Here is a 16,043-nt window from a genome sequence, read left to right as displayed (position 1 = left end):
TATAAGCAATTGCATCAACACTGAATGAACAAGTGGATGAAGGCAAAGGATGAATGAATGAATGGAGGCATGAATGTTACTGACTGTTATCATCACAAGCATTATCTATCATTACAATAGACTGGAACATAATTTATTACCCTCTAGGAGACGATTTGCAATAGAAGACTGTGCAGTCTGTGTGGCTATACCAGGTCTATTTTGTACTAGTGAATTCTAAGTCATCACCTGATATAGCCCCATGGCAGGCCTATCCCTTTATTCTATTCTATTAGCCCAAATTGGTCTAATTGCACTACTGGGAGATCACACTCATTGGTAGGGCCCTCTAGCCTCATGGTGCAGTCTGTAGGAACAGGGAATAATCTCACTTCACACTGAGTGCTACCCCTTGCAAAGTCTCCACATAGCATCTTCTGGGAGACCCCAGGCCCTCCACTTTATCGAGCAGCCAAAGGAAGAGACATGGTTGATCTCAGGACTCACCACCTGCAGAAGTGCGAGGTAGCCCATTGCAACATTATCAAAGTTGACCTTCACATTGACCCAAAAGAAGCTTCCAGTGTGGTTTTGACGTTCACAGTCAGACATGTTATTCACAGTAGTCCAAGGCACAAGAAGAAAGCCTTCACTGGTCTTGTTGATGCATTTCTGAAACTTCCCTGCAAAGAGGTTCACACCCATGATGCTGAAGATGAGCCAGAAGATGAGGCAGACGAGGAGGACGTTCATGATGGAGGGGATGGCGCCCACCAGGGCATCTACCACCACCTAGGGGGAAAGGCAGAAAGACCTGGAACCCCACCGATGCCACACACTTCTTGCCCGATCCCAGTTCTTTCTACCCTCACTCGGGCTGCTTCATGAGCCAGTGGAAGCAAGAGAAGTGGGTTAAATAGAGCCATAATTCAGACTCAGAAGACAGAGACACTGGGCAGTGAGGATGGGTTTATACATTCTCTCTGAAGTTCATTCAGGGCAGGTTTCAGTGTCTCTCCTTAGGATTGAGGAGATGGACACATTTACAAGCACATACGTACTCATTTAGGGGTGCCAGTGTGTGTTTTGTACTTTCACATACAGACTTCTAGAACTTTGCTTTATTTTATAAACTATATGTTTATAAAATACAGTTTATAGTGTGCTTTGGTCAAGAATCAGTGAAAACCCAAATCCATATTCACAAACTTGCTTATTTGTAAATTAGCAACCTGGAGATAAAATAAACAGCCAAGTATTTCAATCATAAGCTCCTAGCGTTTGTAAAGATACAAGTTAATTTTAAAAGTCCACTTTTGTTTTGAAGGTACGATGTCTTCTTTGAGGCAGTGGTGGAGGAAGAAAGCAAACGTTGCTTTCTGTACCAGAAGACTTTCATAATTATGTGGAAGGGGAGGGGAGAAAATGAGCAGTCCCTCATCCCCCATAAGACAAGGGCCAGACTTGTGAGCATTCCGTCCTGAGGAAGACAGTGAGGGCGAGGTGGCAGCTGAAAGCCTTGGATGAGGAGAGGGATGGATGAAAGGAGAGAATCCATAGGACCCAATGACTGTGCTGGGTTGGAGAGAAGATGCATTCCAGTGGGTGGTGACTGAGCTGCTGAGTTACTAATGTCACTGCATTTAAATGGAGTGCCAGAGGCAAGGCTCATTTGTCATGGAAAGATGAAGAGCTTGGGGTGTTCCGGAGATTTTGGCAATCAGGACAAAAGGCAGGGTGGGGAGATTGAGGTAAGAGATGCTTGTGACGCAGTGAAGCAGGATTGCCTCACTAAGAGCAGGAGAGAGTGAGGTCTGAGTCCTGGTAGATGTGATGTTTGAGGTGAGAAGGGAAGAGGGCTTACAGAGGGACTTGAAGGAGAACTAGGAGAGTTAGGATACTGCAGCACCACCAACGTGACAGCAGAGAGTGGGGACCCCTGAGCTGACCTGTGGGGGTAGGGCCTGGAGCTCAGGGTCAGTAGTATGGAGGGCGTAAAGGGGGAATGGGTACCAAATGCTGCAGACCAGAGCAGTTAGGAGATAGGTCTTACCCGCATGCCTTCAAATCGAGACAGGGCCCGCAGTGGCCGCAGGGCACGGAGGGTCCGAAGGGCTTTGATGGATGCCATATCAGAATACTGCAGCACCTTCGCTATAAGGCTTGTCAGTGAGATCTGAGTGCAGGCAGAGAGCAAAAGCATCACCCTAGGGTTCCAGAAAGTTGACCCTGGTGGATGGAGACAGGAAATCCCTCCCACTCCCTACTCTGTCAGAGCCATCATCCTGGCTCCCACCTTATTCTGAACTCCAACGAGAGGTACAGTGAGAGTCCAATCTCTTCTCTTTCATTAAAGATTTCATTCATCATTTATCTGAACTTTTGGCCAAGAAAATCTCAGTCTCCCACATCGCCACCCCCTTGTATGTAGGTGATCAGGCTCCCAGTGTAGTAAATCAGCCTTCCCTTTCCTCTCTAGAGGCACCAGCCAGGTCCCAACAGCCTTTAAAATTTGATTGACTTTCAGAGACTTGGAGAGATGCTGGCCCTTCATGGGGGTTATGCAGAAAGTCTATCTTGAGGAATATAAGGTGAGTCTCAATTGTACATGCTGAGAAAAGTGGGGAAGAAAGAGTCCTGGGCTGGGTGGCGTCTAGTTCCCTCTCAACCCTGATATTTTTGTGACCTTGGGTCAGTGCCTTGTTAGTGCAGGTTGTACTTTCAACCTTTGTAAAATGGGGAATCAGACTAAGAGAACTCCGAGGCCCTCACAGTTCTGCAGTTTTTCAGGAAGAGTGACTGGCATGGGGCCAGGAGATTCAGCTTTGACAGACAGCTGAGATATAATGACTGAGTTGTGAGTCCCTGTTGGTTGGTCAGTTTTGCATTTTTTAAAGTGTTGGACCAAGGACTGCAAAGGCACAAACTTACATGGAAAAATGGTCATACCTTCCAGGAACTTTGAAGGTGCCAGGGAGATACCCTATGCATTGGCTTGAGCTTGCCAGAGACTGTGACCCAATCCTGGGAGACCCCCAACTGCACCACGACTGGTGGGCTGAATTCAGGCTAAGCTTATCTTGACAGCTAGGAGGGGATGTCAGAAAGGGAAGGGTTTACACTTGGGTGCTAGAGCCCCAAACAATGCCTGTTCTCTGAATGGTGGCTTATTCCACCAGGACAGAAAACTGGAATGCAAACGACCCCCTTCCTCCAACCAGGCAAGGCTCCAGACACCAGCAGGTGGCACCCAGCTGCCTGGCTAAGTGAGAGCAGGAGGTTTGGGGCCAGTTCCATGCTGGACCCTGTTCAGTCTTTTGCTCAGCCCCTGGGAAGGCTGCCTCATGAGCAAAATCTGCAGTTGGGGCAATTAGGAGCTGGGGCCTCTCCATCAAAGCCCTCCCATCCAAGCCCAGCTCCATTCCCACTGCTCAGGCCACAAGCCTCCCAACTGCTCTCTAGGCTCCCGTATTGCATCCATCCCATCCATTCTCCTCTGCAAATTTGATTATGATCATGTTTCTCTCTTACTCCCAACCTTCATTGATGCTTTATCATCTCAGGATAAGCTCCAGACTCCTTAGCCTGTATTATATGGCCACAGCCTGCTTTTCCAGTCATATTTCACCCACGTATCCTACCCAAATCAAGTTGTTCCCTAAATGTACCTGTGTCTGTGCCTTTGCCCAGGGTCATTCTTTAATTAAGATTGACCACCCCCAGTCCTTTTTGCACCTTGTTGCTCCTGCTCATTTTAAGCCTTATATCTAATGCCACCTCCTATGTGAAGCCTGCCCAGCTACCCCACCCCCAGAGTGGAAGCAGGTTCATGTCTCTGTGTCCCTAAGACACTAACTATTTCCAGCAGTGCTCACCACATCTTCCCTCATCATATGTTTATTTCTCTCTGTTGTCCTATCTACTGGAAGAGTAAAGTAAATAAACTCCTGGAGATAGGGAATTTTTATTTCTTGGCTTCTATCCCCCCCCAGAGCACTTCATAAAACAATCCTATATGCAGTAGTTATTGATATAAATAAGCACTTGATAAATTGAAAAAATAGAGAGAGGCATGTTGGGATGGATGGATGGAAGGAAGGAAAGAAAGAAGGAAGAAATCTTGATGGAAAGTTGAATGATGGTTGGATAGAAGAATGGACTAAATGATACAAAGATGGATATGAGAGTTGAAAGGAAGAATGGAAGAAAGAAAGCAAAGAAGAAAGATAAAATACAAAATCATGGATAGTGGATGAATGGGATGGATGAATTGGGGAAGGTTGGATGGCTGGATAAATGATGGATGAATGAAAAGATAGAGAGATGGGTAGAGGAATGGAAGAGATTAGAGAATGATGAAGGTTGACTGGATGGAAGAATGGGTGTGTGGATGGATGAATGGAAGAAAAAGAGGTGAGTGGACAGATGGGTGGAAGAAAGGAAGGATAGATGGATGAGGTAAAGGAAGAATAGAAAGATGGAAAATGTGTGAACAGAAGGAAAATTGGATGAAAGGTGCTTGAATGAGTGAATAGAAGGTTAGATGACTGGATAGTTCAATAGAAAGACACATCAAAAGATAGAAAGATAGAAGGGTTAAGGACAAATTGATAGAGGGATGGAAGGAAGGTTAGGATGAACAGATGGGCAGAAGGGAGCAGGGAAAGAAGAGTGAGAATAGATGGATGGAAGGAGAGGACTGACAGGATAAACAGAAGAAGTAAACATGAATGGATGTTTGGAAGGAAGGAAAAAGGAAGGGTGAATGGTTGTATAGATGGAAGGAGGGATGGATGGTCAGAAGGAAGAATTAGTAGGCGGATGGATGGATGGATGAGTGGGTGACCACATCAGGGGATCAGGACTGAAACTAGTGAGACCTACTTAGGAGTGACTGCCCCTAACAAGAGTGGGTAGCTGGAATAAAATTTTCCTTTCATTTATGAATAATTATATGATACGCACAAAATTATCACCTGTGACTCAGATTGCAGGCCTCACAGCTAATCCCTGTGGTACAGTGGCCTGATGCTGCTAGCGCATTGGTATCAGGAAAGAAGAGAATTGGGTGCACAGACCTGCTGTGGAGGACCTGCCAACACAGGAGACTGGACAGAATGTTCTGAACTGGACCCCATCCAGCTTCAGGAGGCAAGCACCAAATACAGACACATTTTCTAACACCTCTGATGTGCAGACCTTGGCACCAGTGGCTGTGGGAGTGTGGGAAGCAGAGGCAAACATAGCACGTGCCTCCCCCACCTGCAGGGATCCTCAGACGTGCAGCAGTGAACAAATAGCTCAGGCAGCCATCCTGAAAAGCCAAGACTGCAAGGGCCTGGATAGATAGAGGGCTGTGTGGTTAAGAGGAGGAGGAGCTCACTCCGGGCTTTGGGGGCTAGGAGAGCTCTTAGGAGACTTTATTGAGGACGGTCTCCTCACATCTTTGAGGAATCTCAAGTTTAATGTGTGGGAGGCACTTGGTAAATCCCCTAATGCAGGGCTAGTGGCCACAGGTTCATCTGAACACATGAGCTCCAGCTCATCATCTCTCCAAAGGGACCCTTTGCCCCTTTTAGTGCCACTGGGGAGACACCAGTGGTTTAAGCTCAGTGGTTCTCAATCCTGTCTACACATTGGACATGCCCAGGGGCTTTTACAAAATACTGATGCATGGACTCCACCCAGGACCAGTAAGACCCCAATCTCTGGGAAGAGTAGTGCTTGTTCACTGTGTTCTTAAGAGCTTCCCAAGTAATTCTAAAGTGCAGCCAGGGCTGGGGATCACATTGAGTCAGTGGGAGGGCAGGTTCTCTGTGCCAGGAAGTCCTCAGCATCCCTAGGTCTAGAAGCCTTGACAATGGACGCAAGGTCATGTGCCATCTTGCTTTGGATGTAAAATACAGAGGTAGTAAGTGGTCTTTCTGGATGGAGACCTAGGAACTGAAGACTCACCTGAGTGTCACTGTTGTGTTGGAATCATGTATTGCCTGGACCTTACCTGCATCACAGGTATGCAGGGTTATTCTCAGACCCCTTGCTAAGACTTCTCTTTGGAGTCACCCTTGAAGGCCAGGCCTCCAAGCTTCCTTTGCATTAGGTGCAGCCATCAGCCAGGGGAAAGGACCCCAAACCCCACAAGTGCCCACTGGGACACTCACATTCACGATGAGGAAGTCCAGCCAGCACCAGGCATTGGTGAAGTAATTTTTAAAGCCATAGGCCACCCATTTGAGCAGCATCTCAAACACAAAGATAAACGTGAACACCCTGTCGGTGTACTCCAGCAAGGCCTTCACCGTGGGCTTCTGGTCAAGGTAAAAATCTTCAAAGGCCTGGAAGGAAAGGAGCAAAATGGTAGGCAGCCTAGACCCAAAGCACTGCGGCCCAGGGACAGGGAAGGACCCAGTCAGCCCCTGAGAGAGCTTTGGTAACCAGTTTGCCTGCATCATTTTTTTTCTCTGCTCTGGGAGGTAGGGTCGGGTAGTGGAGGAGGCCCTGCGAGATACAAACGAGGACTTCCTCAGAGCCAACAGGGACACACAGCCCTGCTTATACTTTGCAGGGGAGCTGAACACAAGTGAGAAAGGAAACCTTCTCTAATTGGATTTTGGAAGTGAACCAAAGGGATTGCTAACAGTGACTTAGTTTAAAAATAAAAGCAACAAAGGATGTTCGCGAAAATGAAAATAAGACTCACCAGTGAACTCTGAAAAAGAATGCTGCATTTCATTGGTAATCAAGGAAATTCAAATGAAGAGAAGATGCCGTTTTTCTTTTATCAGATTGATGAAGAGGAAAAGGCATGGGTGGGAGTGGATGGTGGGGGGAAACCCCGCAGTCGATTTGGCTGTGGGGAAGCAGCTACTCTCATATACAGCTGGGCGGAGTGAAAACTGGTTCAGTTTTTGGGACCCCAACTTGGTAATATGACTCAAAGCTTTTAGAAATCCAGCAATTCTGCCTTCAAGAGTGTATCCTAAGGACACTAGATGTTGTTGGTGTCCCACCTAGATCCTGTTTAAGGAGCCAGTATGACCATCCCCAGCTGCTGTGAATGTTGGTTGCTAAAGGCTGGTGAATGCCCCTGTTGCCTGAGGACACGTCCCTGGGCTGAAGGGAAGTGTCTCCGCCTTAGCAGACTATACCACCCCTCTGGGGGCAGCCGCAGCCAGTATCTGACCATCCCCTTGCCTCAAGGTGGGACAGTCCCGTGAGGCCCTTTATGCTTCAGAGTTCCTGTGGGATCAGGCTGAGGCTGGGCTTCATGGGAACCCATGTCTTTTCCCAGCTCCATTCCCTGTTCTGTCCTACTTCCTTCACATGCTCCAGCTCAGAGCACACCCTCCACAAACTGCACAAGAATTCCTGCTTCTGGTTCTACTTCTAAAGCTAGACCTAAGACGGGAAATAAGCCAACGTTTCCAAAGGAGTGTGCATAGGATATTCAATGCTTATTAGGAGTGAGCTGGGGGTTAGTTACATTGCAGCCATTTAATGAGGTAGGAGGACCATATTACTGAGAAAATTTACTGAGAAATTACAGAATGCACAAATATGGTTTCCGTTTTGTAATATTTATGTATCACGTGCATAAGAAAGATGGGAAGGAAATGCACCAAAATGTTTTCAAAGTGAGATTCTCTTTGAGTGATAGGAAAATGGGTGATATTTTTTCTTTGCATTTTCCCATAATTTCCAAGTATTTTTTTTTTCTCTTTACTTTGTCAGATAAAAACTCATGCTATTTTTTTTAAAACGTACACAAAGTAAAAGCATAAGGAAGACTAAATTTGGTGCCAGCCAGTTCAGTCCCTTGGGGAAGGAGATGGGGAGGGGAGGGAGAGCACTGGGGTGGGGCCAGCAGCTGGTTTAGGATGTGAGCTCCCTGCCGGGAGGGGAGGGCAGGAGAGCAGCAGGGGTGTGTGGAGAAGGGGAGTAGAGAGACAAGGGAAGGAGGTGATGAAGAAAGCACTTAGTCCTCATCAAATGATTGAGGTTATCATTTGCAGGATAGAGGGAAGGGCAGGTGTGGAGAATGCACTGCCCAGCCTCCCTTTGCCCTGCAGTGTGGCCTCTGCACTCAGGACTGTGCTGAGACTGCTATTCTAGGGGGGCCGTCACCACCCTGTGCCAGGGCAGTGGGCACCATCAGATGCTGCCACCCCCTCTCCAAGATGGCAGGCCAGCCTGCTCCGTGGGACTCTTCTCCCTCAGCTTTGTGCCCTTGCTGGCCTAGCTCTCCTTCCACCTCTCAGATCAAACCTTCTCACCTGCCTTTGCTCCTCCCTAAGGCTGAGACAACACCCTGAGCAGTTTGGGCTCCCTTCCTGGGAAATATGGCATTTAAGTGGGTGCCCAGATGGTCAGTAGATTGTTTTCTGGGAGTAAATGGCACACAGGGAGCAAGACAAGTGGAAACACTGGGAACCATGAATCAAGAGAGTGGGGTGCTAGTCCTCCCTTTAACTAATGAGCTGGGAGCCTGGGCAGGTCCCTCCGTGTCTTTGGGCTGTGACGTCCTCATCCATAAAATGTGGACAGCCAAGGATGAGTCCCTTCCTGTGTCTACGTCTACCTTGGTTCATTGGGAAGATTAGTTGAGACTGTGTAGTGAGCCTACGCCATGGTGCAGAGAGAACATCCTTCCTTGTCCTACAAAGCTCGACACCCAGCAAGGGGCTTAGGAAGTGTGTCTTAACTCAGAATCTAGAGGACCGTAAGGCCTTGTTATTCAAAGTGTGGCCTGTGGACCAGTGTCAGCATCACGTGGGAGCTTGTTGGAAATGCAAATTCTCAGGTCCCACCCTAGATCTACTGAATCAGAATCTGCATTTTAACAAGTTCCCCGGCTGATTAAGTTTTGAGAAGTGCTGTTGTAATGATTTGCCATGCACTTTGAGTGAGTGATAGCAGTACTTGCAAGTGGCTTGATAGGGCAGGGAAGGATGGTCCTCTTCGTACTGGGCCCTCAGAAAAGGGCAGTGTGTTGGGAGGTCAGAAGGTGGAAAATCAAGGACTTTGGGATCAAATGAAGGCAAAGTTAGGTTTTCCTACTGACAAGCTGGGTAACCTTGGACAAGCCCCATAAACCCTTTGAGTGTCAGTTTCCCCAACAATAAAGTGGGATGTACACACTCACTGCTTGAAATCCTAGCAGCCAGGTGTAACAGGCCATGACATGGGCCCCTCAAGCACCTACCATGCCCTCCTGCTAAGAGGAGTCCTAGTGCTGGGCTGCAGCTCGCCTTCCAGCCACAGGTTGGGGACTTTCAGCCCAGGAATCAGGGGAGCCCACTGCTGCAGCTCCAGGGCCTTTGGATGGTGGAGACCCCACCTGGAGGGCTTTGTGGCATGGAACCCCTACCTCCACTTACCAGCGCTCCACTGCTGAGCAGGATCATGAAGACGATAAAGCTCTCGAACCAGCTGTGCTCCACAATGAGGTAGCAGATCTTGCGCACCTGCCAGCCCATGGCCCATGGAAACTTGGAGCTGTTCACTTTGCAGAAGGGACACTGGCGAATGCAGCCTGTGGGGAGAGGGGACTGATGGTGAGTGATGTCCCACTGGTAAAGGAGGCGTGTTTTGACTCCAGCCCTGAAGGGAAACCACTCTGCAGGGAAACCCACTTGCCGCTATTTTGGAAAAGAATTCTTTCCTGGAATATGAGAGAAGTGGGGTCCCTTTCAGGCGGCCTCCCCATCGTGTCCTTCAGCTGTCCCTCTCCACCCCTGGTCTTGCCCACTCTCACCTCCTCCCAAGCATCTTCCTCCCTACAGATGATAGCATAGTCCTTATCCTTAGCCCACCCTCCCTGGAGCTTTGACAAGACATGGGGCCTGAGCCTGGGGGTGTCTGAGGGGCTATGCCTTGAGCCTGTGCTGAACTGGGAGGTCTCCACATGGCTGGAATGGGGCCTGGGGGCAGCCCAGCCCAGGGTCACGTGAAAGTGGAAACTCAATTCAGTGGTTTGTTTGTTTGTTTAATTATTTAGGCCACACTTACTTTCATAGTATGAACTATACGTTTATTCACTTATTGCACAAATATCTATTGAGAATATAACAGGCTTCACTGTTCTAAACACTGAGGAAAAAGAAGAGTAAGATGCAGGTTCTGCCTTTAAGAGTCACATAGGAGATGCAGGGACACAGATGCATAATGGCCCTCCTCTGGGTCCTTTTATGTCCCAAGTCAAGAGTTTATGATGGTGGCTACCTTTTCCCTTTCAACCTCAAGGGGGCTGGTTTATAACTCAGTGAGGTGTTTTCGAGGGTGATGAGGAAGGCAGAGCATCTGTTTGCCATGTCTGACGTGGCATGAGATGCAGATCCCACCACTCAGCTACTGCGAGTCTGGCATTTGTGTTTGATGCTGGGCCCTCAAGCTTGGGAGTGAGGAGCAAGGGGCACTGCTTGCCTGTATCCCCTGGACCCCAGGCCAGAACCCTGGACACAGAGGTGACCAGATGAGTACTTGTTGAGCTGGATTCTGGCCCTAATGAATGTCAAATGGAGGAGGTCTGTGGCTGCCACTCTACCTTCTGTGAAGCAGTCATCTGGCTCATCGAGGTCATCCGCCAGCTCAGGGATCTTCCTCAGGATCTCCTCAGGATCCAGGCAGTCCACGGTGCTGCCTTCTGAGGAGCTCGTGTCGTCCACTCCCTGCAGGGCAGAAGCCCCGGCAGTGAACCCAGCTCTCTGAGGGGCCCAGTGAATCTGCACACTGTCACCACAGGTCCAACTGGCTCAGAGCTCCGAGATGCAGAGAGAGCCCCTCAGGGCTGGACCCACCACGGCGTCCCTTCTGTTTCGGTGCCTTGGCCAGCTGAGCCCCAGAACAGTGATGCTCTCTGAAGAGCCCCAGAGGTTCAGCTGTGTGAGGCTTTAAACCTCCAGGCCCCTGAGGGAGGGCTGGCAATGGCCCGAGACACGGTAATTACACCCATAAAGACTCTCAGCCTTCACTGGGCCTGAATATTTAATCATGGAGCAATGCTGCAGGGGCCCTGCTGCCCTCCTGGCAGCTTCAGCCCTATAATGTCTCCAGATGAATTCAATTAGGAGCTGAAGCTGCTCTCATATTAGTAAACCTGATCGCTTGGCTAATGGACCCAAATGGTGGGGTGGGTCCCCATCTGTCACTGTCAGACCCTCCCTGCCTGGCCAGGGTCATGGACAAAATCAAAACAAAAACAAAAACAATCCCCAGCGGTAGTGTACTGAAAACACCGAGTAGAGAAAACTAGCCAGGGGAGTCCTTAGAATGCTCAGCAGAAACATGTCCTCCACGTGTAGAAGATGGCAACCCTCACCCAACTGGAACCAAGAGGGTGGTGTTCACCCAGAGCCATCAAATCCCTTCTCATCCCACCCTCTTCTCTCACCCCACTGGGTCAGCCTTGGCCAAAGGCACAGAGCCAGTGGCTGGCACTCCTCAAGCTGATGGGCTTGATAACTTTGGGATGAATTATGTCTTCCTTATCTTTGCTTACCCGGTGCCTGTCACCATCGGCACTCAGTGGCTAGGTGTCAAGTTAAATTCTTGCATTTAATACAGTGCTATTACAGATGCTAAATCTTTAGAGATACCTCTTTCAATGTAGCTTGTTTTCTTTAAAGATTTGTAATGAAACCACCAAGTTTATTTTTACCTCTTATAAGATCTTCTTCCTGCTCAGTCTTTGTAAGTCTGTCAGTACAGCACTCAGTACAGATAGCCTCTCCCCGGCACCAGTCTGCTTTTGGCCCGAGAAGACGGTGTGGACAACAGAAAGTGGGGGTGGGAGGTGGGAGATGGTCACAGGGAAGACTTCCTCACCCACAGCAACTCCGACTTTTATCTGCTGGCTCTGAAAGATACTTAACTTTCTCTGTGCACTGTCTTTTGTTTCCTTTTTTCTTGGCTGTCATTTTCTGGGCACTTATTCCATTTCAGGCAGGAGCTAAACATTTGACAAGCAGCATCTCACTGAAGTTTCAAAAGAATCCTACCAAGTAGCCATTACCACTCAGCTTCCCAGATGGAGACACGGAGGCTCAGAGAGGTTGAGGAACAGGTCCTCGGTCCCCCAGTCTATGGAACCTCATTCTTCCCGGTGAAATCATGCTGATTAGCCCAGAGGTTTGGAAGGACTTTAAAAATTCCCAAGATGAGACATGAGGCTCCGCGGTTGAGTGTAGTCTGGAATACCCCACTCCCAGCCCTATCCTGCAGTCCCCTCCATCCCACTGGTCATTGTCCGGCTGGCTGTTTAACCTCTCCAGGAAGCTCACATACCTACCTCTGTAGGGCCCTGAGCAGGAGCCTCGTCTTTCCACTTCTCACCTAGGTATGGAGCCAGGTCCTCAGAGGACATTCCAGAACCTGAGCTCCTGGGTGGCAGGTGGTCCTCATCTCTCCCGACTTGTTGCAGCTCCTCCTGCTAGTGAGAGAAAGTCCCAACTTGGGTACCTGGGCCCACCCTCAGCTAACCAATTCTAACTTTGAAGAGATATTGCAAATCATCATCTGCCAGAGCCAAGGACCTAATATATGCAACGAACATACATACATACAGCCAGATAGATCTGTGTGTAATATGTGGCGTCATTACTTACAAGTTGTGTGACATTAGGCAAGTTATTTAACCTCTCTTATTTTCATTTTTCCCATCTGCAAACTTGAGAAGGCAAGATCTACTTCATTTGGTTATTTTTATGACTAAATATGTTCATACTTGTGAAGCACTTCGCAAGCAGTGCTTGGCTCCACAGATGTTAACCATGACCATTATCACTTGTCCAGGGGTCAGAGTGGTAGTGAACTTGGCCCTCTGGAGACCCCAAGAACCTCCAAAGTAATTGAAAATGACTCTGAGTGGAGACAGCATCACAGAGTTCATGTCCTTTACTCTGGGGATGGTGACGCCCTGCCCTCGGCTGTCACCCAGACAAAGGCATGTAAAATATGGCAGCTGATAACAGCAGCTGCTGGAACACAAGAGCAGTGACAGCTGCAAGGGACGGAGGCTAGGGAAGAGCTACAGACTCAAAGCACAGCTGTCTGAGGCCACTTAGTGGCCTGGCCAGCAGCGCTCTGTCTCCGGGTCCCACAGGGACCCCTGCCTTCCTACACTGTGGAGACGTGCATGCCCTGAGTTGTTGAGAAGAGGTTAACAAGGGTTGATTTATCAGCTTAAGGTAGAAAGGAACTGTGCGAAGCATTTAAAAATATATATATTACCCAAAAATATGCTTCAAATTCTTTGGTGCAAAAGGAACAAGAGTCATTTCCCTGTGACATCCCCTGTCGGGAAAAGCTGGATGAATGAGTCACATAATGATCAGGACTTTTTAGGCTGCTGGTGAAGATGAGACAAGCCTTGCTCTTGGACAACATCCTGTTCTTAGAGCAATCTTATTAGCACCTCCTGCGCAGAGCCTGGGTTGGGTGGAGCAAATGGGGCAGCTATATGAAAGACAATTTCAAGCAACTCCAAGTGGCCTGGGGCTCAAGCAGTGAGTGCCCCTGCTCCCTGCTTGCCTGGTGAATTCTGACCCTTTCTTCCAGGCCCTGATTAAATGTCACCTCCTCCAGAAAGCTTGGCATGGCCTGTGCTTCCTTATGTGAAGGGGTCTCATGCCGGGCTTGCCCAGGGCTCTTCAAGGCTGCGCCAGTCCTGAGGTTGGAAAACCTCTTCATCAAAATTTCTCTACTGCCCCTTGTCACTCCAGCCCTAAGTCCCCTCCCTGCTTCCTGTGGCTGTCCCGTGGGAGAACTCTCACCTGCCCTTGGGGGATCACTTCCTGCTGGGTGCTCTGCGCATCCTCCTCACCATCATCCTCCAAGTCATCGAGGTCAGACTCGCCCTCGGCAATGGGCACAGAGACCCATATGTTAGGATTGGTGATGAAGTCACTGTGGTCATCACTGGGGCCTCTGGGAGCCAGGAGCCCTCCAGGGCTCCCCGCAGCCGTGTCAGCAGTAATGTGGTTCTCAGCTTTGGAGGTGGAGAGTGGGAGTTTCACCACCAGCTGGGGCTCCGCCTTGGGCCGGGGGAGCAAGAAGGGCCAGTTGAGGAAGCTGCAAAGGGCCTTCTTGGTGCGCCGGCCTAACACCTGGATCCTCGCTAGGGCCACCTGCAGGTTGTTCACCTCCCCGTCGTCCTCTGGGGCTGTGAGGTTGTCGGTGCTGAAGGAGTTCAGCAGCAGGGCAATGAACAGGTTAAGCACCTGGAGAGAAGGCGTGGAAAGGAAGATCACTCAATCGATGAGCTGACCCCCTCCGTGGCCCACCAGGTCAGCAGCTGGGTGGCAGGACAGCCACACTGGGGCCTCTCCCTGCCCACCCAATATGCTTTCCTTCTTGGGGGAACAGACATTCTGACAGCAACTGAGAGGAGTCTCGGGGATGCCCTAAGCAACTTGCTTCACGTGGACAAGGCTTGGAAGCACATTCACCATAGAGAAGGGTCACCCCTGCTGAGCAAAGGGACATTCAGGGACAACAGAGAGGAGCAGGCATGGGCCTGCCCAGGACCACCCTCATCAGCCATACCCTGGGTTCTATTGCTCACTCTGGAATCCTGGGCACATCTCCTCGCTGCTTCCAACTTCATGTCCTTCCCCCTTAAGCAGGGAGTGGGGACCCCCTACCTGCCAGAGTGGTTGTGAAGAGGAAATGGCACGAGGATGTAAAAGTGCTCGGAGAGGCAAACTTCCTGCCTCAGGGTCAGGGGCCTCTGTGACACTGCAGGGATGGGGAGCTCAGCCTGGAAGAAAGGCGTTTTGTCCAGCTCCCTACTCAGGAGAGCAGGCAGAAGGCACCTCTGGCTCAGGGACCCTGTTGGGAAAGACTTTGAAGAGTCTGGATTTGTTTTTTCATCCCCTCTCTTGATTTAGCTTTCTCTTATCTGTAAAACTCTTATGGGAAAAGAATTCAAGTTGGTTGACTTCCAGGGCAATAAGAAAGGGGCTCCTGCAAGACATGGAAGCAACCCAAGTGCCCATCAATAGACGACTGGCTTAAGAAGATGTGGTCTATATATACAATGGAATATTACTCAGCCATAAAAAAGAATGAAATACTGCCATTTGCAACAACATGGATGGACCTAGAGAATATAATGCTTAGTGAAATAAGTCAGACAGAGAAAGAAAATTACTATATGATATCACTTATATGTGGAATCTAAAAAATAATACAAATGAATTTATATACAAAGCAGAAACAGACTCATAGACATAGAAAACAAACTTATGGTTACCAAAGGGGAAAGGTAGGGGGGAGGGATAAATTACGAGTATGGGATTAACAGATACAAACTACTATACATAAAATAGATAAGCAACAAGGATTTACAGTATAGCACATGGAATTATACTCAACATCTTGTAATCATCTATAATGGAAAAAATCTAAATCGCTATTCTGTACATCTGAAACTAACACAATATTGTAAATCAACTATACTTCAATTAAAAAAAAAAGAAAGGGGTTCCTAAAAATAACACCCTCCCCTCACCCTGGTCAAGGCTGGGAGAGCAAAGGCACCCAGAACTTGAGGGAGTGGAGACAAGCTGAGGACAAGGAGCCAGACTGGGCCAGAGAAGGGGTGCTGGGGCCAATTGGGAGAAAGGCCTCCAGAGGGGCTCCCCCCAAACCTGAGAGTGGATTTTGTTATTGTCATGGCGTTGGATGTTGTCCATGATTCAGCTCCTCTCCTTCCTCTTGTCCCATTGTGCCTCCCCTCCTGCTCTTAGCTAGAACCCATGTAACTCTGCTTCCCCCCCCCAAAAGAAGTATCTTCTGAGAACCCTAGAATGGGGAAGGGAAATTTTCCTTCAACAACTAACAGCTACCATTTATTGACTTCCTGCCATGGCCCAGAAACTGCACTAGGCAATTTGTGTGTGTTGTTCCTGTAATTTAGTTCCCCCAGTAAGCCCATGAGTAAGCACTATTTTCTTGATTTTAAGGAAATTAAAGCTTGGGAGATTGTCTCTTGGGCTGGGTCACCCAACTTTACTAGAGGTGGAGCTGGGATTCTACATCAGGTCTTTCCTGCTCTGTCATATGGG

General features: G+C 48.9%; 1 protein-coding gene across 3 annotated transcripts in view; it reads right to left on the bottom strand.

Annotated features, from left to right (window-relative positions):
* SCN10A (sodium voltage-gated channel alpha subunit 10) overlaps nucleotides 1–16,043 on the bottom strand; it is a 74,528-nt gene that overhangs the window by 11,333 nt on the left and 47,152 nt on the right. For 2 of the 3 annotated variants that reach the window (XM_036868976.1, XM_036868978.1), the window contains 7 exons: nucleotides 13,749–14,195; nucleotides 12,266–12,406; nucleotides 10,523–10,646; nucleotides 9,357–9,511; nucleotides 6,141–6,314; nucleotides 2,033–2,155; nucleotides 487–771 (listed from right to left, as the gene is read on the bottom strand). In XM_036868976.1, coding sequence (XP_036724871.1) covers nucleotides 487–771; nucleotides 2,033–2,155; nucleotides 6,141–6,314; nucleotides 9,357–9,511; nucleotides 10,523–10,646; nucleotides 12,266–12,406; nucleotides 13,749–14,195 — 1,449 coding nt within the window. The remainder of the gene's footprint in view (nucleotides 1–486; nucleotides 772–2,032; nucleotides 2,156–6,140; nucleotides 6,315–9,356; nucleotides 9,512–10,522; nucleotides 10,647–12,265; nucleotides 12,407–13,748; nucleotides 14,196–16,043) is intronic. The other variant, XM_036868977.1, reaches the window with a different exon arrangement.

This window comes from Balaenoptera musculus, chromosome 11 (genome assembly GCF_009873245.2).
Source record: "Balaenoptera musculus isolate JJ_BM4_2016_0621 chromosome 11, mBalMus1.pri.v3, whole genome shotgun sequence".
Taxonomy (NCBI): Eukaryota; Metazoa; Chordata; class Mammalia; order Artiodactyla; family Balaenopteridae; genus Balaenoptera; species Balaenoptera musculus.
Note: the sequence above shows the minus strand (reverse complement) of the source record. Positions and strands in the feature narration are given on the sequence as shown.